Below are 22,923 nucleotides of genomic sequence, written 5' to 3'. Positions count from 1 at the left end.
CCACCCCTCCCCCACCCAACACACACACACCAACCCTACCACACAGCCAGTCACAAACAGCCTGGGTACAATTGCCTCTTTCAGTAATCTCAGGGCTTGTCTACACTTAATATGCTACAGCTGCACGACTGTAGCACTTCCTGGTAGACACTACCTCTGCTGATGGGAGGGATTTTCCCATTGCTGTCATTAATCCACTTCCCTGAGAGGCAGTAGCTAGGTTTACGGAAGTATTCTTCATCAAGATATTCTCTATATGGGAACTTAGGCTGGCTTAACTACTCCACTTGGGTGTGGATTTCTCACACCCTTGAGCAACATAGTTATGCCAACCTAATTTTCCATTGTAGACCAGGCCACACACCAATGCTAAATTCCCAGGAAACTACCCTTCACTAAGAACTTTCTTACTGTGTGCAACAGTTTCCTCTCCACAGAACTTTCTCGCAATAATACCACCTTTCTTCAAGACTAAAAACTTGTTGGCCCATGCAGAAAGAATTTGTAAGACTATTTATAACTGCACCATCTGGTGACTTCTACCATAACAGTATCATTGCAAAAAACAAACACAAAAAAATACTGCAAGCCCCATCAAATGCCCCAAACAATTATCCTGTTTTACACTGTACCTGTGCCTGAGTGTTGGAAGTTTTGTAAACTGAATGAATTATGCTCATCCTACAATTCTGTTCACCCATATCAAGCAGTTCACAACATTGTGCAAAGCTCAAGTCAGCTTTGGAATTAAAAAAATAGGAAACTTGTCAAAGCAAAGATTTATAAATACTTTGTAACAAGTACAGTTAAGGAGTACTTTCACGGTTTATTAACTGGTTTGGAATGTAGTATCCAAAACAGAGATAAGAATAGTACAGAATAAAACAAGTCAAAGAATTGTTACAAACTGGTAGGTTGGATTTTAGTGATATGTAAAGAGTTTTGTAACTTGTGTGACAAAGCTCTGTCCTTGCCTCCGTGGGTCCCGCGTTTCCTGGTGGATTTCGCTAGCCTCAGAGGCTCACTGTGACCCTCCACGTAACCCTTCTTTTTCTAGAGACAAGGGTCACAGTCTACTGAGGCATTTTCATCATAAGCCAGCGAGGGAGGTGAGGAGACGTTATCCTTCCTTGCACAGTCTCTGTTGTCTCCCAGTCTCAGTGATTAATCAGGGGGCAAAGGTGGGGGGAGCCCTACTCCAGGCTCCAGCCCAGGGACCCTAATAGTGTCAGCTATGGTAGCTGACCTTTTAGAGACATGACATGTACAATTCCCTGGGCTACTTCCCCCACAGCAGCCCTCACTTCCTCAAGCTCCACTTCACCCTTACCTCATGGCCTCCTTCCTTGTGCCTGATATGGTGTGTACTACTCAGCCTTTCCAACAGGGCAACTTCCTCCCACAGCTCCTGACATGCACACCCACCTGACTAACTGGGAGGCTTTTAACTAGTTTCAGCCAGCCCCTGATTGGCTTCAGGTGTCCCAATCAACCTAGCATTCTCCCTGCGTCCTGGAAAATTAATTGGCCCCAGGTATCTTAACTGACCTGGAGCAGCTTCCATTTCACTTAACCTGGTACCAGGGATTTGTTTAGCCTGGAGCTAATATATCTATCTCCCACTACTTTTCCATAGCCATCTGGCCTTGCCCCATCACACTTGTAAAATCATACTATAAATGCGACTAGCTGAAATGCATATCTTTGAAACAAATGTTCCGTTTAAGGTGAGCACACTGTAAATTTCTTTCCCAGATGTAGGGTATGTATGTCTCCTTTTCATATTGTACTTTTTTTGCCTTTAGACAATAAATTTAGCTCTTTGGTCTCTTGAACATTTTTAAGAACAAGCCACACGTGTACTCAAACAATTGGCTACACGTTTTAGCATATGTTTAAATGCCAAAAGAAGGGAGTGGGGAAAAACACCACTGTAGTGAATCTCAGAGCCGGCATTTTTTGCCCTTTTTTTCCAGTTCAACCAGTCTTTCAGTTCTGCATAGTCAACTGCCAAGAGCTAATTTCTAAATATAGTTTTGTCAACTATTCCAAGTTTGTGAAATTCATGGACAAATTCCCGCAGTAGTACAGAGCATAATTCCAGACTGACTGAGAAAGATAAACTGATAGCGAGATTATCCTTACAAGCCTCAGCTGATGCAGCAGACAGAGCCTCTCATTTGACGTTGACAGCTGTTGTCATGAGCTGAGCATCGTGGCTTCATTCCTTAGAATTCCTTAGGGAAATTCATTCCACAATGGAGAATGTGCCCTTTGAAGTGAATAATCTTTTCGGTGAGAAAACAAATGAATCATTACACCAATTGAAAGATTCTAAGGCATCCCTCCACTCACTGGAGAGCTACGCTCCAGTACTGAGAAAGAAGTTTGATAGACCTCAGAGGTACAAATCACCAAAGAGGCTACGAACCAATGTGGAAGCAACAGAAGCTGCAGTGGAGCAAACATATAATGCTCCTCCTCCTTCCAACCTCAACCTCCCGCTAAGAATTCTTTTTGACAGGACTTTGGAGAGCTATGAACCACAGTAGATGCCACATCCATCAACCCTGAGCCCCAAAAGCCAATCTGGAGGCTATTTAGCCTGCTTTGCCCCAAGCCTGGCAGATAACAACAGAAAGATGAGGTCTTAGCATAATTCGTTCTGGCTACACTATAGAATTAATCTCCCCACAACCTCTGGAACCCTCTTCCCATCCCTCTTCAGGGACCACTCTCTTGAGAGTAAGCTCATTCAAGAGGTGAATTCCCTCCTTCTTGAGAGAGCCATAGAGCTGGTACTTCCTCAACTGTGGTGGGGGGAGGGATTTTACTCAAATTATTTCATCACACCCAAGAGAAGAGAAGGTGGAGACCCTCTTGGACCTCAGACAACTCAATGCCTTTATCAACAAATTGTGTTTCAGAATGGTCACCCTGGCATCAATAATTCCATCGCTGAACAGAAACCAATAGTTCACAGCTCACAATATGAAGGATGCCTACTTCCATCTAGATGTCCAACCCCCTCACACACAGAAGGTTCTTCAGGTTCACTGTGGGCCTGAAACACTATCAATACAAGGTGCTCCCCTTCGGCCTTGCAGTAATACAAAGGGTATTACAAAGATACTCTCAGAAGTGGCAGCTCACTTCTGGTGCCACCAGTCATCGGTTTTCCACTACCTCGATAACTGGCTGCTGACAATGAAGTCTTATCATGAGGTATTGGTTGGGGACATAATTGATGCTGATCCTCTACAATTGTTGGGGATCTGCATAAACACAGAAAAATCTGTTTAGATTCCAACACAATACATAGAGCTTACCAGGGTGACTCTGGAATTCATCAGGGCCAAAGCATATCTTCACCAGGACAAATTCCAGTCCATGAAGGAATTTGTCACTCAACTCAGACTGAGCCCACAAACGTTGACTCATTCATGTCTCATCCTTCTAGGTCAGAGATGGGCAAACTACGGCCCGGGGGCCACATCTGGCCCTTCAGAGGTTTTAATCCAGCCCTTGGGCTCCAGCTGGGAAGCGGGGTCCGGGGCTTGCCCCACTCCATGTGTTCCATGGCTCTGCATGGCTCCCGGCAGAAGAGGCATGTCCCCAGTCTGGTTCCTACGTGTAGGGGCAGCCAGGGTGCTCTACATATTGCCTCCGCCCCAAGTGCCGCCCCCACAGCTCCCATTGGCCAGGAACAGCAGCCAATGGGAGATGCAGGGGCAGTGCCTGTGAACAGGGCAGCATGCAGAGCTGCCTGGCTGCGCCTCCACATAGGAGCCAGAAGGGGGGACATGCCGCTGCTTCTGGGAGCGCTTGAGGTAAGCGCTGCCCAGAGCCTGCATCCCTGACCTCCTCCTGCACCCCAACCCGCAGCCCTGATTCTCCTCTGAACCCTCGGTCCCAGCACAGATCACCCTCCTGCACCCCCAGCCCCTCATCCCCAAAGTCCACACCGCCAGCTGGAGCCCCCACATGCCCCAACCTGCTGCCCCAGCCCAAAACCCCCCCTGCACCCTGAACTCCTCATTTCTGGCCCCACCCCAGAGCCTGCAACCCCAGCTGGAGCCCTCACCCCCTTCTGCACCCCAACCCTCAATTTCATAAGCATTCATGGCCCACCATACAATTTCCATATCCAGATGTGACCCTCGGACCAAAAAGCTTGCCTACCCCTGTTCTAGGTCATATGGATTCCTGCATGTATGTGACCTCCTTCATGAGGTTTCAGCTTTGCTTCCTGCAGACTTGACTTCAGACAGTAGGAGCAAGCTAGTCTCTGGGGGGTGGGGGTAGGGGTGGAGTCAAGGCTCCAGAGGAGATGCTCTTCTAGTTCATTGGTCGGGACATCTGATGTATGCCTTCACACCAATTCCTCTCTTACCTCAGGTTCTGAGGAATATCAGACAGGATGGAGCAGCAATAATTCTGATTGCTCCCAGACGGTCCAGGTAATTCTGGTTCCCCTACTACAGGAGTGGACAAACTTTTCGCTGCAAGGGCCACATCTGGGTATGGAAATTGTATGATGGGCCATGAATGCTCATAAAATTGGGGGTTGGGGTGTGGAAGGGGGTGTGGGCTGTGGGGTAGGGTTAGAAATGAGGAGTTCAAGGCTCAGGAGGGGGCTCTGGGCTGGGGGTGTGTGGGGACTCCAGCTGGGGGTGTGGGCTTGGGGCTGCAGGAGGGTGCTCTGTGCTGGGACCAAGGGGTTCAGGGGGGGATCAGGGCTGGGGATTGGGGTCCAGGACGGAGTCAGGGGTGCAGGCTCTGGTTGGCACTTATCTCAAGCAGCTCCTAGAAGCAGCGGAATGTCCCACCTCTGGCTCCAATGTGGAGGCGCAGCCAGGCAGCTCTGCATGATGTCCCATCCACAGGCACTGCCCCTGCATCTCCCATTGGCTGCAGTTTCCGGCCCTTGGGAACTGCAGGGGTGGCAACATGTGGGGCAGAGGCAGCATGTGGAGCCCCCTGGCTACCCCTACACGTAAGAGCTGGAGCGGGGACATGCCTCTGCTTCCATGCCACATGTGGAGTGGGGCAAGCCCCGGACCCAGCTCCCCAGCGGGAGCTCGAGGGCCGGATTAAAACATCTGAAGGGCCAGATGTGGCCCCCAGGCCATAGTTTGCCCACCCCTGCCCTACCACCTTCATTTGTCACCATGACCAGTTGTCATCAGTTTACAGACCTTCCCAGACCTATTGATAAAGGCAGAGTCAAGCATTCCAATCCAGTTTCCTTCTACCTGTCAGCCTGGGTTTTAGAGGAGCATCGAACCTAGAAAATTCATGTTCAAAAGCAGTTTAGGCCATCCTTAACAATAGTAAGAAGGAGACCACTAGGAAATGCTATGTAGCTAAGTAGAAAGGGTGTCAGCCTGGTTACATGGTCCTCAGCTAGAGGACTCCAATATCCCTACTATTTTGGAATATCTTCTTCCTTTAAGTACATCAGGTCTTTCCCTCAGCTTCCTATGGGTTCACTTCATGGCTGTGAGTGCCTACCACCCTCTGACGATATCCACTTAGTTTTTACCCATCCTGTGACAGTATGTTTTCTAAAGAGACTAGTTAGAACTTTTCCTCCTGTGGATAAGCCTCCCTGACATGGAACCTCATTCTTGTCTTCTCAGAATTAACAAGGACTCTGTCTGAGCTCAGGGATTCATGTTCATTAGCCTGCTTATCCACAAAAGTCACCTTTCTAATTGCCATCACCTCAGCAAGAAAGGTAGGTGAACTGGGATTTTATCCCTAAGGATACAATTTCTGAGGCTACACCCTAAATTTACCCCCAAAGTGAGCTGGGATTTCCTTCTGAATCAGACAATCCATCTGCACACCTTCTTCCTGAAATCCCACACCACCCGTGAAAACAAAAGGCTTCATGCCCTGGACATCTCTTGAGCCATGGTGTTCTACTTCCAAAGAACAAAGCTATTCAGGAAATCACTTAGATTATTTAGATCATTTGTAGAATGGATGAGAGGGAAAGCAATCTTCTCCTAAAGGCTTTCAAAGTGGATTTCAGGATGCATTATGCTGTGATACAAGCTGATGAATATTGCTCACCCCAGGGTGTTATAGATCAGTGTGCATGTGCTTTGTCTCTGTAACGTCTCTGAGATGTTCTTGTCAAAGTCTGACAAGCAGCAATATGGGATGTGGTACATATCTTCTTAAGACATAATGCCTTGGTACAGGCTTCTGCACCTAATACATCTCTCGCTACCACTGACAGGAGCACTGCTGTATCTCAGAGGTCTTCACACATCCCTCCTTAATGAGTGCCTCTTGTCAATCAACCACAGGGAAATACGTATAGGGACTATATGATGTTCCCCTCTGGTGCTATCTGGACCGGTGATCTGCTAGGTCACTCCAATCCTTGATTCTGGGAGCCAGCCTTACCCTGCTCTGCTGTGAAGACCCCCACTCTTGGGCTGTTTACACACAGCCTCTGGCATTAAGCTGCTCCTTGGACTGTGCAACTGAATGACACTAAACCAATATCTTCGGTCCCAGACACAACCCTAGGAACCTCCATCTTGCGCTGTCCAGTTATGCCTGCTGGATGCTGCAAGCTTGTATGAGTTCTTCAGTTTAACAAAGAAATTGAAATGTACCAGGCTTGTTATCCCAAGGGGTGCCTCTGACATGCTTCAAACCAAATGCACTGCTTCAGGTAGAACAAACAAATTTATTAACTATAAAGATATGTTTTGACTTTTAATCACTCAAATAGTCAGACAGATTTGGTCAAATGAAATAAAAGCAAAACGCATTCTAATCTGATCTTAACACTTTCAGTGCCCTTACAAACTTAGATGCTTCTCACCACAGGTTGGCTGGTTACTTTTCAGCCAGGCTCTCCCCTTTGATCAGTGCTTCAGTTGTTTGGTGTGGTGTCTGTAAATGGAGGTGGAAGAGAGAGGAAGAGTATGGCAAATGTCTGTCCCTTTTATCATGTTGTTTCTTCCCGCTTGGCTTTGCCCTCCCCCCCCCCTTCAAAGTCAGGTGAGCGTTACGTCATCACAGTCCCAAACTGACCAAAGGAAGTGGGGGGGGACTCAAGAGTCCAACAGATCCTTTTGTTGCTGCCTAGGCAAGCACCCTTTGTTCCTGTGAGGCTGGGCTGGGTTGTCCCATACATGCCCTGGTGAGGTGTGAAGTGCCTCTCTGCTCTTAGAGTCCTTGCCTATTTTGAGCCATGAAGACACATTTTCAGCCTAATAACTATATACATGAAATTATAACATTACTGTAACAACCATGCTCAGTGCATCATGAAGACAGCCTTCTGAAGACACCCGACATGACAAATTTTGATACCACACAATCATTTTACAAGGATGAACATGGGGGTGCTGGGTGTTCCCCCGAGCTATAGAGCATTACAGACTATCATTCAAAGAAGAAAGAAAAAGTTAATTACCTACTACAGTAATTGGAGTTCAAGATGTGTGGTCTCTAGCTATATTCCACTGCATGGCCTCCTTGCCCTCTGCTTTGAATCTTGGATATATGATTTGCAATAGAGAAGGAACTGGAGAAGTGGTTGATCTACACTGCCCGTTATTGTCCTCTGTTTAGAGCATGAGGAGGAGAAGAGCACAGGCACAGACCAATAGTTTCTGCTAGAAAAAAATATTCCTGTCAGTTGCATGGAGCACATGTGGCATACAGATAGACTATGCATCTTGAATAACTCCAGTTCCTGTACTAAGTAAGTAACTTCTCTTTCCACTGATTAGCGTAATAACTTGGCCTACAGAATGTACTTTCTCCCAGATTATAGGTTCAAGGATATGATAATGATGATGAGAAATGGACATGTTTTGATTAGTTTGCATTTGGATCCAAAGCTTGCATGTTCAGTTCCAGAGTTTTGGTCAATCCATGACAGACAGGGGGGCTCAACAGTAAAATTCAGAAATGGATTTGAACTCCCCTAAAGCTCAGGACTGTTAAGACTAGGGTCAGTCCCAGTCTAAGGCTTGTGTGTGAAAGTATCAAGTTAAGCCTTCTTGATCCTGCTCTTTTGCATCCCCATAGGGATTCAACGTTGTTGCTCTGTAGGATCAAAGGCAACTTGTTCCAATATCCTCTTTCAAAAGGACAACAAGAAAAGAAAGTTTCACTATCACATGGTCAAACTCAGACCCCAACTTATGTAGCTTGTGGAACTGCAAGGGAATTGTCATGGGTGGCAGAAGCATGCAGATAACAGCAGCCACAGGAGTGTGTGGGTGGACAGAAGATTTCCTTTTTGGCTTGTGAATGAGATAAGAAGCTGGAGAACAAAATGAGCAAATATACAAATTCTGGCTGATCAGCAAGACAGACCTTTTTTTATTTTGTGCACCATAATAGCCCATCTCACCTGACAAGACAGGACTGAGGTGCCAGGTCTAGACAGCACAAACCTGTAAATTGTTCTGAAGGCCCCAGCCTTCCCTTTCACCAGCTCCCCAGGTCATCCCCAGGGGTCTTAACAGTGCTACTTCCCTTCTCCACCCTCTGGGACATGAGGAAGAGAGGTGAGTGAATCCAAGGACCAGTGGCTGAGAGGGAGTCCCACAAATTCATGAGCGTGTAGCTGAGAGAATGGGGAGGTATGAAGGGGTCGCAGCTAGAGAGGAAGGAAGAAAGGAGGTGGAAATTGAAGGAGAAAAGAGAGAAGAGGAATGTGGGGAGTGCAAAGTGAGAAACAGGAGAATGAGGGAATGAAGCAGCAAAAACAAGTACTCAGGAAGGATGTAGAAATGAGGTAGGAGTCAAAAACGGAGGGAGACATATAATGAAATGTTTCTCAAAGAAGCCAAGAATGGGGTAAGAAATCCAATACAAGAGCTGTCAAAGACAGTATCGGGGAACATAGCACAGTAAAGATGGCTTACTCCCACCTTGCCCTTTCATGTAATATCCAGATTTTTCTTTCAGAAAAGGGAGGTGGAAGAAAGGAAAGAAGATGATTGATCGAAAAAAAGAGGGTGAGTGCACCCTTTTCTCCCCTTTTCCCAGATATCAAATCCTTCCTACACAAACTTCCTGGACTTTCACCAGTGCCTCCCCCCCGCCCCCAATATAGGTATCCCAATTTCCCCCTTTGAGAAGCTGGTCATCTGACCCATTGGAATCAGAATACAGACAACAGATCTGAAAACAAAAAACACTGCAGCAGATAAGTGTTCAAAGCCAGCAGGTGAGCTTTTAAGGATACACAACTCTTTAGTGAAGGGGCACTGCTACCTTGTTAGATGAGACAGGAAGAAGCCCCAGTGGGCTTGCAGTCATAAGGCACAGCCAGTAGATCAGGGCTGAGCGAGCAGATCTTTACCTTGGGTTCCTGAGGTGCAGAATCATAGGAAGAACAAAGTGTCATAAGTAAAAATTCTTTTTTATTAATTTCCATGCATGAAGCATTTCTTTAAGGTAACAAACAAGCACAACTGATCCAAGCACATTGAAAGAAAAAGGAAGGTGCTCCTTTAAAAACAACTGCTTAACTTTATTAACATCGTTAGTAGTTATAGAAGTATAATCAAATCTCACAGGAAAGGAGGGTGTAAGATGGTAACTGCAAGAGCCAGCATGATCCTGCTTATAGCACTGCTCAATTGGCCCCTGTATATCAATTACCTTGGGGGTGAGAGGGGTTCCCCATTCCTCTGAAACATTAGGTGTTTGTTACTTCCAGGAGCAGGAGACTGGACTTGATGACCAATGGGCTGAGTCCATATCGTGAATGTAGTCTTCCTACTGGCCATTAAAAAAATAAATAGGTTTAGTTTTTTTGTGAAACCACTGGCTGATTTAACTTAGAAAACCTGGGGAGGAAATGAACATGAACCTCACAAGAGGTTAATTTTCTCATCCGTTTTTAAAATTCACCTTTTGTTAAGTGGGTTAATTGGCTTTATATGTACCTGTAGTGACACAATGACTTACCGGTGCGGTGCCTCCTGATGGTTGTCTGGGAATTAGCTCTTTCCAGCCTTCAGAGCGCCCTTTGCAGGCCGGTGTCTTGCCTGCCGCTGGCCCTGTGTCCCTCCCAGACCTGGTGCCCTTTACCTGGGGTTCTGCCCCACCAGTACCCCCACACCCTGGGTCTCCCCTCCCAGGGGAACCCCCAACTCTAAACTCACCTTGCCTCAGTGGCTACTGCAGTCATCATCTAGACCCCACTCACTGGGGCAGACTGAAGTCTGTAATAGCCACTCATCACAGGCAAGGGGGTAGGACCAGCTGCCTCTGCCTAACCCTGGGCTGCACCTCTGCAACCCCAGTACCTGTGTAGGCCTTCACCAAGGCCTGCAGCTTGGGGGTTTACCAGGCGGGAGCTCCCCTTGCCCTATCCGCAGCTCTGCTCCACTCAGGCACCTTCAGCTCCCTCCCAGGTAGGTAGGTAGGCAGGCCTTCTCCCTCCAGGGTTTGAGGGAGACCCCTGCTTCAGGCCCACAGCCCTCTTATAGGGCCAGCTGTGGCCTGATTGAGGTGTGGCCCCAGCTGTGGCCACTTCCCCCAATCAGCCTAGGTTTGCTGCTTTCACTCCTTTTCCCTAGCCCTCTCCAGGGCTGCTTTTACCATTGGCTCCCCAGGGCTCTCCAAGGGCTATTTTAACCCCTTCAGGGCTGGAGCGGAGTGACCACCCTGCTACAATACCCCATTTGCACCATATCTTACAAGAGTGGTAGTTCTGTAAGCCACCTCCCTTCCCATTGACAAGCACATCAGGTTCCTGCAGAAACTAAAGCAATTTTTTGCATGGATAGATAATATTAAGGAAGTTTTTATATTTTTTTAGCTTTTTGATGTGATTTAGTAGTTGGAAAGGAGGAGCAGCCAGTGCCATATGATTCTGTGAACTTCTGACACGACCCCTTTGGGCCACCAATGGACCACAGTTCGAAAATCGCTGTCCTATAATCTCCAAGGAATATGGAAGATACACAGGGAGGTAACGAACGTGGCCTTTATAAATAGCTGAATTACGCTTCATTGTTTTTTTTCTTGTGGCTTATGCATGGAGAAGCATACGCTGCCTGTGAAACTTTGAAAAGCTTAACGGAAGTGAAACAGGAAGTCTGATCCTTTCACAGTTTGTTGATCTGTAAAGACGAGCTGAGTCTGTAAAGACTGGTTTTCTACAACTGACAAAACAACTTGGGCGAAAAAAATCTAGTTGGAAGGAGCCCCAAGAGAGGAGATGCTGAGACGCCTGGAAAGAGGAGAGAGCAAGAATAGAGAGCAACTCACTGAACCCGTAAAAAGCAACAGAGTTAACCAATCATCAAAAAAAAGCATTGGTGAGTTTGTGGAACTGAGTTCTAAGTGCTGGAGTCTCATCTAGACTCACTGTGAACAATTAGAGAAAGCTCTTGGTGTTGAGGATGATGTCCTCATAGGCACTGTTTATATGTATGGGTTTGATTACATGTTGCATTTCAAATGTAACCAACAATGACCAATAGAGAAAGCATTCCTTCGCTGTTAATGATGGACTGGAGAAACTGAAAGACTGAAGCAAAGTCTAAGATCCTTAAACCCAGGAGGTCATTAGTTGTTAGGAAATAGATGTTTCCCACTCTTTCCACAGAGCTGGCCACAGAGATGCCCATGTCTTTTTCTTGAGTTAATGCAGTTACAATGCTGGCTTTCCCACAGATGGGAGTGGGAAATATAATGAAGAACAAAAATAGACAGTGAGATTAATTATTTTAAAAAGGACGCAGTATATCTATGGCAGTAACGACAGTTAAAATACCTTGATACTTGTGTAATATAACTTCCCCTTTAAGCAGCTGCTGTAGTTGCCACGGGGATGTTGTGTGATCATGAATAAGAGAAGGCAATCCATGTGAAGGCTCTGCCAGGATTTAATTGATTTCTTCATTAGGAGAGGAGGTGTCCTTGAGACACTTTCTATAACGATGTGGTTTACCCTATCCAAAAGTTTATGTAAGTTTCCTCACAAGATAGAACATGCAATGTTTTCATGTAGTAGCATCCCACAATCTGTTTGTAGAGTTGTCTAAGTGTCCTAAACATGCTGATCTTGGTATAACTCAGTACATGTCTGGTCAAGGACTAGAGGCTCTGGATAGACACTAAGCTGAAATTTCAACTTGCTTACAAATGCCCACAATATCCTCTGGAAACCCCAGCAGCATGATGTTAGATCCTGTTTATTGGCAGCAAAGTCACTAAAATCCCAGAGAGTCTGTCAGTGTGGTACAGTGGCATGAAAAAAATATCTGCAATAGAAAATGTGGGAAACAGTGTCAAACTTTAGCCATTCTCAGAGAATAGCCTTTGCAGAATTTTCTTTGTGTCTTCATGGTCAATCTTTTAGGTCAATGGTTCCCAGACTTGTTCCGCCACTTGTGCAGGGAAAGCCCCTGGCGGGCCGGGCCGGTTTGTTTACCTGCCGTGTCTGCAGGTTCGGCCGATTGCAGCTCCCAGTGGCCGCGGTTCGCTGCTCCAGGCCAATGGGAGCTGCTGGAAGCAGCGGCCAGTATGTCCGTCGGCCCGCGCCACTTCCAGCAGCTCCCATTGCCCTGGAGCAGCGAACCCCAGCAGCTGGGAGCCGCGATCGGCCGAACTTGCGGACGCAGCAGGTAAACATACCGGCCTGGCCCACCAGGGGCTTTCCCTGCACAAGCAGCAGAACAAGTTTGGGAACCACTGTTTTAGGTAAACATTAGTTAAAGTGAAAATATTTTATAACTAGGGGCTGTGATGGAGCTTGGCTCTGCCAGGGTTTAATTGATTTCTTCATTGGTTCCCTCTGTAGTTTCCCAAGCTTGTTTTGAGATGAAATTACCTTTCAGACAAGTTTCCTTGCTAACAGCACAGTTCAGCGGGATGTTTCCACTCCCAACCCATCAACAGCAGAAATTATTCTCTGGTTGGGAAGAATCTGCTCTGTTTTTGTCTCAGGTGATCCTAGTTTTCATCTAGACTGCCTTCCTTTGATTAGCCATACAATGGATAACTGAGGGTTTGGAGTAAAAATTAATAATGAATTCTGTAACATCCTGAGCTTAGTATATCAACAGGTCACAGGGTAGACTGGTCCTTTAAGGGAGCTGGGCTCAGCATCAGCCATGCTTAGCTAACTAGGTGAGCAGTGGTGAGGCTTCCTGTAAGAGCATGCTTAGCTTGGTACATGGAGAGAATGGTAAAGAGCAGGCAGGTGATAGTGTCAGAGACCAACAGGGAGAAAGAAGATGCTCTACAGTAGAGCCAGAGGAGTGTCAGAGGCCCTCCAAAAGGGGCCCAGTGAAAAAGCCTAGCGAGAAAGAGAACCTAGGGAGGGGCTGTGGAAAAGGCCTAGGCACAGACATAGGTAGGAAATGATCCCAGGAGGTGAAGCAAGAGGTCTGAATAGGTGGACTTGGGCTGCCTGCTACTGGGTCCCTGGATGGGAAACCAGAGTAAGGAAGGGTCTGGGTTCTTCTATAGGGCCACTGGCAAGGAGGTGGTGTGAAAATCCCCTGCCACAAGAGGGAGGACAACAGCCTAGAGTCAGGATGAAGACCAGTGTGAGGTTGCTGGATGCCCGTTTGTTTTGTTGGACTTTGTTTACCTCCCAAAAAGGGAAGCAGAATTTGGCTGGAGGGCTAAAGCATTAAAAAGCACTTGAATTGCCGTATCCAAGAGTAGGAGATTGAAATGCCTGGAACTAGATGAGGGGAAATTGAAGCTCAGAGCATCAGGTACCACGGTGACCTTGTCTGCTGACCACTGTAAGATAGGACACTACCTTGTAGCTCCAGAACAAATCTCAGTGACATGAACCTTAAAAAATGGGTATCTAGTAAACGACTCCAGGAGCATCACATCTCACCTTCCCACATGTGTTCATTAACAATGTCCATCACAAATGGGATCTCCAAATTCAGAGCCGTAGGCACCATGTGGGATTAGATGCTGTCCTCCACTAGTCACAGCACTGAAATATTTTAATTCAGATTTGATTTTTTTACTGGGTTTAAGGGATATTTGATGGCCTTTTTTAAACAAGAGATGTATTATCCTTGTTGTTTCCTTTGAAATTACTGAGAAACAAGATGCAAATTTACTGTCTATTGTATCAATTGGGACTACTCTGGATTCAAGGCTACATTTGACGCTCATGTATTAGGGTTGGAACCCAGAATTCCCATATTTTAATCTGTCGCATCAATTTCTTCCTTTGTTTCTTAACATTTTGAAAAGAAGAGGGAGGGTAACAGTGTGCCATTGTTGCCAAGAAGGCCAATGACATTTTGGGATGTATAAGTAGGGGCATTGCCAGCAGATCGAGGGACGTGATCGTTCCCCTCTATTCGACATTGGTGAGGCCTCATCTGGAGTACTGTGTCCAGTTTTGGGCCCCACACTACAAGAAGGATGTGGAAAAATTTGAAAGCGTCCAGCGGAGGGCAACAAAAATGATTAGGGACTGGAACACATGACTTGTGAGGAGAGGCTGAGGGAAATGGGATTGCTTAGTTTGCGGAAGAGAAGAATGAGGGGGGATTTGATAGCTGCTTTCAACTACCTAAAAGGGGGTTCCAAAGAGGATGGATCTAGACTGTTCTCAGTGGTAGCAGATGACAGAACAAGGAGTAATGGTCTCTAGTTGCAATGGGGGAAGTTTAGGTTGGATATTAGGAAACACTTTTTCACTAGGAGGGTGGTGAAACACTGGAATGCGTTACCTAGGGAGATGGTGGAATCTCCTCCCTTAGAAGTTTTTAAGGTCAGGCTTGACAAAGCCCTAGCTGGGATGATTTAGTTGGGGATTGGTCCTGCTTTGAGCAGCGGGTTGGACTAGATGACCTCCTGAGGTCCCTTCCAACCCTGATATTCTATGATTCTATAAGGAGGGTGCATAGTGCTGAAGTATATCAGCAGGCGTTTGCTGATGGTAAGCTGAAGAAGTCACATGCTGATGTTTTAGACTAACATCCTGTTGGCATTTTATAACATTTTAAAAATAAAAACTGATAAATTGGCCCCATCCAGAGGATGAAGCAAACTAATTGTTCCCAACTGTATCACTTTCATAGTGTAGACAGGTCCGTAAAATTAACTTCTCTCTAGTTGCTAACCCTTTGGGGGTGGGAGAAAAATCACCTATGCCACTGAATAGAAGCAGGTGAAATATCACTTACTTGCTCCTGAAAGGGTAACCAACTTTAAATTTGCACTTCTAACTGCAAATGTTTTACCCACTACTGTGACAAATAACACCTACATTTGCAGTGACTGAAAGTGATAGGCAGGGTGGGATTCTCTTTCTCAGTTTGACTGTTCAGTATGCGATCAGTTTATCTCTTTTGTTTTTTGTAGTGAGTTAAAGAGAATTAAAACCACTTTTAAACAATAGGATAAGTGTGACCATAAAATAACAAATTAGCAGGAGGATTCAGGGGAATGTGTAGGATACCTTTAACTCAATTTTTCAAAACTGACAAGTTGGTAGTACAATATCTCCTTAAAAACCCCAGCATGTTTGCTACTAGGTGGTTGGTTTTTGTTTTTGTTTTGGTCTTCCTTATGTTTCAGACAATTACCTGCAGGGGTTAGGAAAAATCTCCCTCCCCCATGTTTCTGAGTTTTTTTAGGCGGGGGGGAGATCCTTCCTCTGAAGCATCTGAGATGGCCACACCTGAAGATAAGGACACTGGACAGGGTGGGCCAGAGTGACATTGAGCACTCTCTTTCTCATGTGCTTAGCTGGCTGGTTCTTGCTCACATGCTCAGGGTCTGATCACCATATGCGGGGGGTTGGGAAGGAATTTCCTCCCTGGTCAGATTGGCAGTGACCTTTGGGGTTGGTTTTCTTCATCTTTCTCTGAAGTATGGAGTGTGGGTCACTTGCTGGGATTAACTGGCTATATGTCACTTGATCAGTTCCCTGCCATTGCGGGTGGTTCTTCCTATTCTCTGCCTGTGGCACATAATAGTTTAGTCTCCAGTGGACTGTAATAGTTTGGACTAATTTCAATTTTTTGGGTGTGTGTGTGTGTGTGTAGTGTTTGTGGGCTGGGGTATGCAGGGCAGACTAGATGATCTGCTCGTCCTTTCTGGTCCTAAATCATAGGAGTCTTCAGATTTTAAGGGAAATGCTGGTTTAAAACAATAAAGAAAAGGTCTCAGAGTGCCCTCCTGCATGGAATATGTTTAAAATAGGTTTCAGAGTAACAGCCGTGTTAGTCTGTATTCGCAAAAAGAAAAGGAGTACTTGTGGCACCTTAGAGACTAACCAATTTATTTGAGCATAAGAATTGGTTAGTCTCTAAGGTGCCACAAGTACTCCTTTTCTTTTTATGTTTAAAATAGTTTATTTTTCTATTTGGTTAATAGGGGAGGCTGATGGATTGGTGGGGGAAATAGAGGGAGCACTTTTTCTGAATTTAGGTCAAACCTTCATATCATCATGTTGTGATGCATCAAAAGCTATGAGACATTTGCTAGTCTCCCCATCAAGCCATTTTAGGGCCCTGTTACTTTCCCACCATGTTAATTGGATCTGCATATTAAGAGTGGGGCACGCCTAGGAAATCTTAGGGCTTCTCTGCGCACACCAGCTGCACCTTTAGGGGACTGGCCAGCGCAGTGCACCTGCCGAAACTCCTTATGGGGAGTGCATCCACACTGGCGGCTCTGGCAGGGGCGCATGTCCCAACAGCTGTGTCCACAGGGCAGCACGGGCATGGCTAAAAGCGGGGGGTGCTGTGCTGGTACCCCAAAGTCCCCCACCCTGCCTGCAGTGCCTGCCCACCCCTCTGGGGGCGCCCTTCCCACCCCCCGCAGAGAGCGGGCGGCGCCCCTCAGAGGCGCGGGCGGCGGAGCCTGAGGGAGCGCGGCCTCGGGGCCGGGGGTGGGAGTGGCAGCGCCGACAGCTCCTCCCCAGCGGCGCGGCGCCGCCTGTCCCCAGGGCCCCGGGCGCGGCACTCCCGGCAGCGGCGGCGGCCCCGCAGGTGAGAGGCTCTCCCGGGACCGCTCGCGCGTGGCGGCTCCGGCGTTTGGGGCGCCTGGCAGGTGCCGCCCCGGGGATCGCTGCCCCTTCCCCTCCGCGCTCGCCCGCGCCCCGCCCAGCTGCTGCTGCTGCCCGCGCTGCACCGGCCGCCCCGTCTCTGCCCGGCGCTAGCGTGTGGCGGGCGCCAGAGGATGCCCCCCTCCCTCGCCCCCCTTTGGCTGCGTCCTGGGGTGGGCGGCCGGGGCGTGAGGGGGTGTCAAGGCGAGCCCGGGCTCATGGCGAGGGACGACAGCGGGGCTGGGCTGTGGCCGGGCGAGGAGTTTCTCCTCCCTCTCTCGCAGGATCGGTGGCCGCCCCCTGCGCACGGGACGAGCCCGGGGGCGGCTGGTTTTCTAGCATGGTTTGGACGGGGCAGGAAACAGGGGAACGGCAACGAGATGTGGAGAGCGCCTGGGGGTGCGGAGGGTGGACCCTGCAGGGCTCGGGGAGAGGGATCGGGTCCTTCCCCTTTCAGTCATTCCTGGCACAAGCCGGGGGTGGCATTTGGCTTGCAGGCCAAGGGGCGTTTTCTGTAAGCCTCACCTACCTACTGTTACAGCAGGTACCAGAGGGTGATGCCCCAGGAAAAAGATAAGGGCAAAGAGCTTTCTTTACATTAGTCCTCCCACTGTGGTTTTTTAAAAAGAAAACAGTTTGGCCCAAGCATTTGTTGTAATGTCGTGATTCCCCCTCTACTACCAACAGCTTGGGGAACTGTTGATAGGGGATTATATTCATAGATCTTTTTATGCTCAGTTATTTGAAGGCTCCTTGGCAAGGAGTATAAATACTTGAAGTGTCTACAGAGATTTAAGAGAGACTTAATAGTGCTTAGCTTTCTTCCAGTTGTGCTCTCTGTTTAAGAAACAAAAAACGCACAATACTGCTGGAACCTTTTAATAGAGACAGCACATGGATTTGACTGAGGCCAGAGATTTGGGGGAAAACAGTGCCTTGTAAATATTGCAGGGTTCCAAGGGGATGTTTGTACATGTTGTTTAAGGCGGGGAGGAATTCCAGGAAGGGATTATATTTTTTGAAAATGGAAATTCTTCATTTTAAACCTTGAATGTTACATTTTGAACACTCTGAGGTTGTTGGCTTGTAGATGCCCAGATAAGCGTCCAAACCTGCATGGTGTTGAGTGCCCTCAACTCCCATCACAGCGGGAAAGGAGGAGGAGGGAGTGCTCGACTTCCAAAGTCACGCTGAGGGGGACATCACCAGAGCAGTCAAAAGATGGACGTGTTCCCCTTAGTCTCCTCCCAGGTGATTGCAGCTACATCTCATAGTCATAGTGAAGTCAGTGCTTACTACCTTACAGCCTTGTGCCTGTATTTGCCTGATCTCTTATGTTCCAGAAACCAAAAATTTTCACTTTGTCTTTCTGCTGTAGCAGTCCAGCTTTAGAGTAAATTTCTGGTTTAATAATTACTACCAGTCCATCTGTCTTATTACATACACTGACTGAGTCTGGACTCTTTCTCTCTTGCTGACCAACTAATCATTTGCTCACTGATTGAAATGTGAAAATTGCTCCTACCTCGCTTTCAGTTTTAACTTCTGAAAGTTAAAGGGAAGTAATTTGCAAGCTATTCAATCAGACAGTACCATTGTGGTTATTGTGATTCTCTCAATTGCTGATACTTGAAGATATAATTACTATTTTACCTTAGCCCTAGGAACTGCTGTTTTCACATTTCTCAGTATATTGAAGCTGGAATAATGTGTGTGAACTATTAAAACTGGTCATTTCTATACTTGGGCTCTAAAAACTGTTTTTAAATCTCTGGAGCTTGTCTCTCAGGACCTAAGTTGAGATCTGTAATTAACAACAGCTAATATTTAGACAGAGAATTTAAACGTGAATTAAAATAGAGATGTACAGTGGGACAACAGATGCTTGTATTTTAGAGGCACCACAAAGAAGCCAATTTGCATAACCAACCTGCAAAATATTGCTAGACCCACTCTTCCCACTTCTCTTCCCCCTCCCCCTCCCCCTCCCCGGGAATCCACTGTACATAAGAAGGTATGTGAATTTATTTTTTGTTTTGGTTTTCTTGTTGGGGGAGGAGAGGGAAAACGCTAGAAATTATGCTCAACATTTTCAAAGTTGCATGCCTAAAACTAGGCAACTAATTCCTTAATTAAGCAAATAAATTGTCTGATTTTTCAGAGATTTTGAACACCCAAATATTCCATACACTTCAATGACAAATCTGCATGATCAGCACCTCTAAAAGTTAGGCCTCTGTATAATTGCCTTAAAATGGATTTGGGTGCCTAACTTTAGGCCAGTGGTCACCAACCGGTCGATTACGATTGACTGGTCGATCCTAGAGGATCTCCCGTCGATCGCGATCTCCAGCGTTGCAGTGTGGCTGCCGCTAAGGCATCCTCCCCGCTCTGCTTCTGCCTGCAAGCACTGCCCCCACAGCTCCCATTGGCTGGGAGAGCTGCGGGGGCCGTGCTTGCAGAGAGGGGCAGTGCACGGAGCCACATGCTCCCCAGCCCCCCCCCACAGGGGCCACAGGGGCGCATTGGCCCCTTCCGGGAGTGGCATAGGGCCGGGGTAGGCTGGGAGCCTGTCTTAGCCTTGTTGCGCCTGCTGCCGACCAGGAACCGCTGGAGGTTAAGTGCTGCCTGGTGGGAGGCCACTCACCATCTCTGAGCTGCCTCCCGGAGCCAGCACCCCATATCCCCTCTTGCATCCCAACACTCTGCCCCAGCCCGGAGCCCCCTCCTGCTCTCAAACTCACTCCTAGAGCTTGCACCCCTCACCCCTTCCTGCACCCCAACCCTCTGCCCCAGGCTCAGCCCAGAGCCCCCTCCCACACTGCAAACCCCTCGGCCCAAGTCCAGAGCCTGCACCCCCCTCCTGAGCCCCAACCCCCTAACCCAGCCTGGTGAAAGTGGGCGAGGGTGGGGAAGTGTGGGCAACGGAGAGAGGGGTGATGGAGTGAGCGGGGCTTTGGGGAAGGGGTGGGGTAGATCCTGGGTTGCCCTTAGATTCAAAAAGTGACCACTGCTTTAGGCACTGTAAATTTAAACAACTGTAACAAGCGTTTTTACTACAAACAGGCCCTAGGCTAAGTCTTCAGTAGCAGGGCCCTCCTCTTGGGGAGAAGAAGAATTGCAGGGTCCTTTGAAATTCATTGTGTATCAGCACCTGCCTCCTGCCCACAAATGCATCTTTAGAGGCATTATTTTTAACATTCCAAATCTCTGACCTGTTTCAAACCACTCTTTTTTATTTTATTGTATTTTATTTTTATTTTACCCACTATGTAACCCTTGAAATATGATTTTCTTTCAACTTGGTGGATGAGAATCCCTGGCCATGCAAAATGTGTAACCCATGCTAATAGAATGGCTCCTTGTCCCCCTCTGGTGGGTAGATCAGAGATCTTGGTCTGCTGCTGCCCTGAGCTAATGGACCTGGTCCATTTTAGAGGGTGCCCAAAATAATGCGGGGGTGGCCAGTCCAAATTTGAGTGAGAGCTGTTGCGAAGTGGTGCACAGGGTCACACAGCACACCTTGGGTTTGGTGCCTGCAATCAGTAGTACGGAGAGCGACTTGCTCCCTCTGGCTGAGTCCAAATTCCACTATGGCTGCCCTTGGCATCATTGCACCAGGACCCAGGAGTCTCGCTGAGCTGTGAACGCAGAAGTGGGGACTATGGGCTGGGGATACCACTCCCACCATCAGCGGGGCTGAAGTACAAGGAGAGGTGGACTGGGGGGCACACTCCCTGCCCCTCCTGGACACAAGCAGGGCGGAGTCCCCTCGTCTCTGTGGGGAGGGCAGCAACTGCACAGATCTGGATCATCTCTGACCCCCCATTCCTTCCCCTCTTCTTAAACTCTTCCATCTCCATGGTACTTTTTTTTGGGGGGGGGGGGGGGAAGGATGTATGTGTGTGGGGGTCTCTATTTCAGATTTTTGCCCCACACCCTCCCCCCCAAACCTCTGTTCGGTCCTGAGCAAAGGTTCATGATTTTTAGAGTGAGGCCTCAGGTTCAGTTCCCAAAGATTATTGGCCAGGGATGCCACTATAAACAGAAAAAGGAGACTTGCAGCTTTCTGATGGAACCATCACTTGCTTGTAGGCCTGGTAGCTTCCAAAATATTTGGTCTTAAATTGTCTGAAATATAGTTTAGATGTCCCCTTTCTCTTAGCCCTGAGCGACTGGACCCACAGTACTAATGGAGCCAAGCTTTCAGGAGGAGAGAATACAAAAGATGATGCCAATACATTTTTGTTGAAAACAAAAAAACCTCTCAAAGAATTGAAAAGAAGTTCATTTGGTAAAATAGGTAGCGTGATCATGTGATTTGGCAATTGTGAGTAATGTGGCCATTCAAACTTCTTATTGCACCACACCGTCATGTATACAATATACACGTTCTGTTGTGTGTTGTCAGTGACTAATGTAATTTTATTGGTAGGTGAATTGTGGGAGTGGGCTGTGCAAATGATATTATGCAATGACACAAATGTTCTACATCAGCAATCATGGTAAAATATCAAGTATGTTGGGACTTGAGAGATCTGCTAGCCTTGCGCAAAGGTTACAACTATATATAGTCATTTTATTTTTTAAATACATTATTTTTCAGAAGTCTGTATTTCTTGGGTTTACAGCTTTAAACCATATCTGGTTATAATTCCTTAGCTCTGAAAGCACTGTGAGAAGGTGCAGTAGCAAAGTGATTTTGTAGTTTGGCTACACACAACAGTTGTACAGATTTAAATGTATAGTTAAATGGTACAAGCCCCGTAGTGTGGATGCAGTTGTACTGGTATAAAGATATTTTCATAAAGTGCTTTAACTAGACACATTAATTGTGGAGCTTCTTTAAAACCTTTATAACTGTTCCTGAAGACCATAATCTGAATTCTAACTGAGCTATAATAAGCCAATAAAACAAAACATTAATCTGAGATACTGTCTGACACCTTTTCCAGCACTGTCTTGGCAATCTGCATCTCTCTTTTGGCTTTGTCGTTTACTTGATATACAGTGGAGTAATTGTACTCCAATGCTGATGAAGCTGCTTTCATCCATGTATGGAATAATAAGGACCTTTGCTCACAAATATCGTTGCTGGGATTCCATGCTTGGCAAATACAGATTTTATGTGCATTATTCCAACACTTGATGTCAGACTTGACAACATGGCACTTTACAGAAAGATACCATAATAAGGCATTATTAACTAATTCTTTAATTTCATTACAATGAATCCCAGTTTATATTTTCCCATGGCTAAGAACAAAGAGTTTAAATCTGGTGCAAGATGGCTATAAATTGTCTTTTGCTCTCCTTCCCCCACCATCCTTCATGGGTTTCTGAGAGTAAGTTCACGCTACTGTGTTTATTTTTATGTATACATATTTACACATTTACTTACAATTGGGCAGAATACCTTTTGTTAAAGCAGTGTTAAGATAAAATCAGTTAAAATCACACAAAATCATGCAGTGCAGAAATAATAACCAATGGGAAACAAATCAGATGTAGACAAGGGAGAAAAGAGATGGCTTTTGCTGAGGTTTGAAAACAAGTGGCAAATCTAAGGGGTGAAGGGGCTGTGGGGCAGTAGGAGGAGAGAGAGGCTGTTCCGAATAGCAGGGGAGTCCAGTCCATGGAGGGTACTAAAGACGGGGGATTTTTAAAACTAGATGCTGAAATGAACGAGGAGCTGTGGCGATTTATGTAATATTTCTTAACCAAAGGGGCATATGATATTTTATAATCTGTTTCATATGACTCTACCTGAATGCTGGGAGTTAAATCAAAGGAGGCTGTAAAGGGGGAAACCCACAGGAAACGAAACAATGGCAAAGTTATCAGATGGGGAGTACCCCCTGTCTGTCACTCTCTGGGCTAGA

At 46.8% G+C, this 22,923-nt stretch overlaps 1 protein-coding gene across 8 annotated transcripts in view; it reads left to right on the top strand.

Moving 5' to 3' along the window:
- The window catches only part of OTULINL (OTU deubiquitinase with linear linkage specificity like), a 57,527-nt gene that overhangs the window by 2,736 nt on the left and 31,868 nt on the right, over nt 1-22,923 (top strand). Inside the window, exons 1-4 of one of the 8 annotated variants that reach the window (XM_037893316.2) lie at nt 5,684-5,740; nt 8,953-9,002; nt 10,817-10,969; nt 11,112-11,318. In XM_037893316.2, coding sequence (XP_037749244.1) covers nt 11,219-11,318 — 100 coding nt within the window. In that variant the 5' untranslated portion in view covers nt 5,684-5,740; nt 8,953-9,002; nt 10,817-10,969; nt 11,112-11,218. Of the gene's footprint in view, nt 1-4,398; nt 4,522-5,642; nt 5,741-7,658; nt 7,736-8,952; nt 9,003-10,816; nt 11,319-16,881; nt 16,986-22,923 lie in introns of those variants that run through there. The other 7 variants (XM_037893321.2, XM_043540246.1, XM_037893318.2 and 4 more) reach the window with 7 other exon arrangements.

This window comes from Chelonia mydas, chromosome 2 (genome assembly GCF_015237465.2).
Source record: "Chelonia mydas isolate rCheMyd1 chromosome 2, rCheMyd1.pri.v2, whole genome shotgun sequence".
Lineage (NCBI taxonomy): Eukaryota > Metazoa > Chordata > Testudines > Cheloniidae > Chelonia > Chelonia mydas.
Note: the sequence above shows the minus strand (reverse complement) of the source record. Positions and strands in the feature narration are given on the sequence as shown.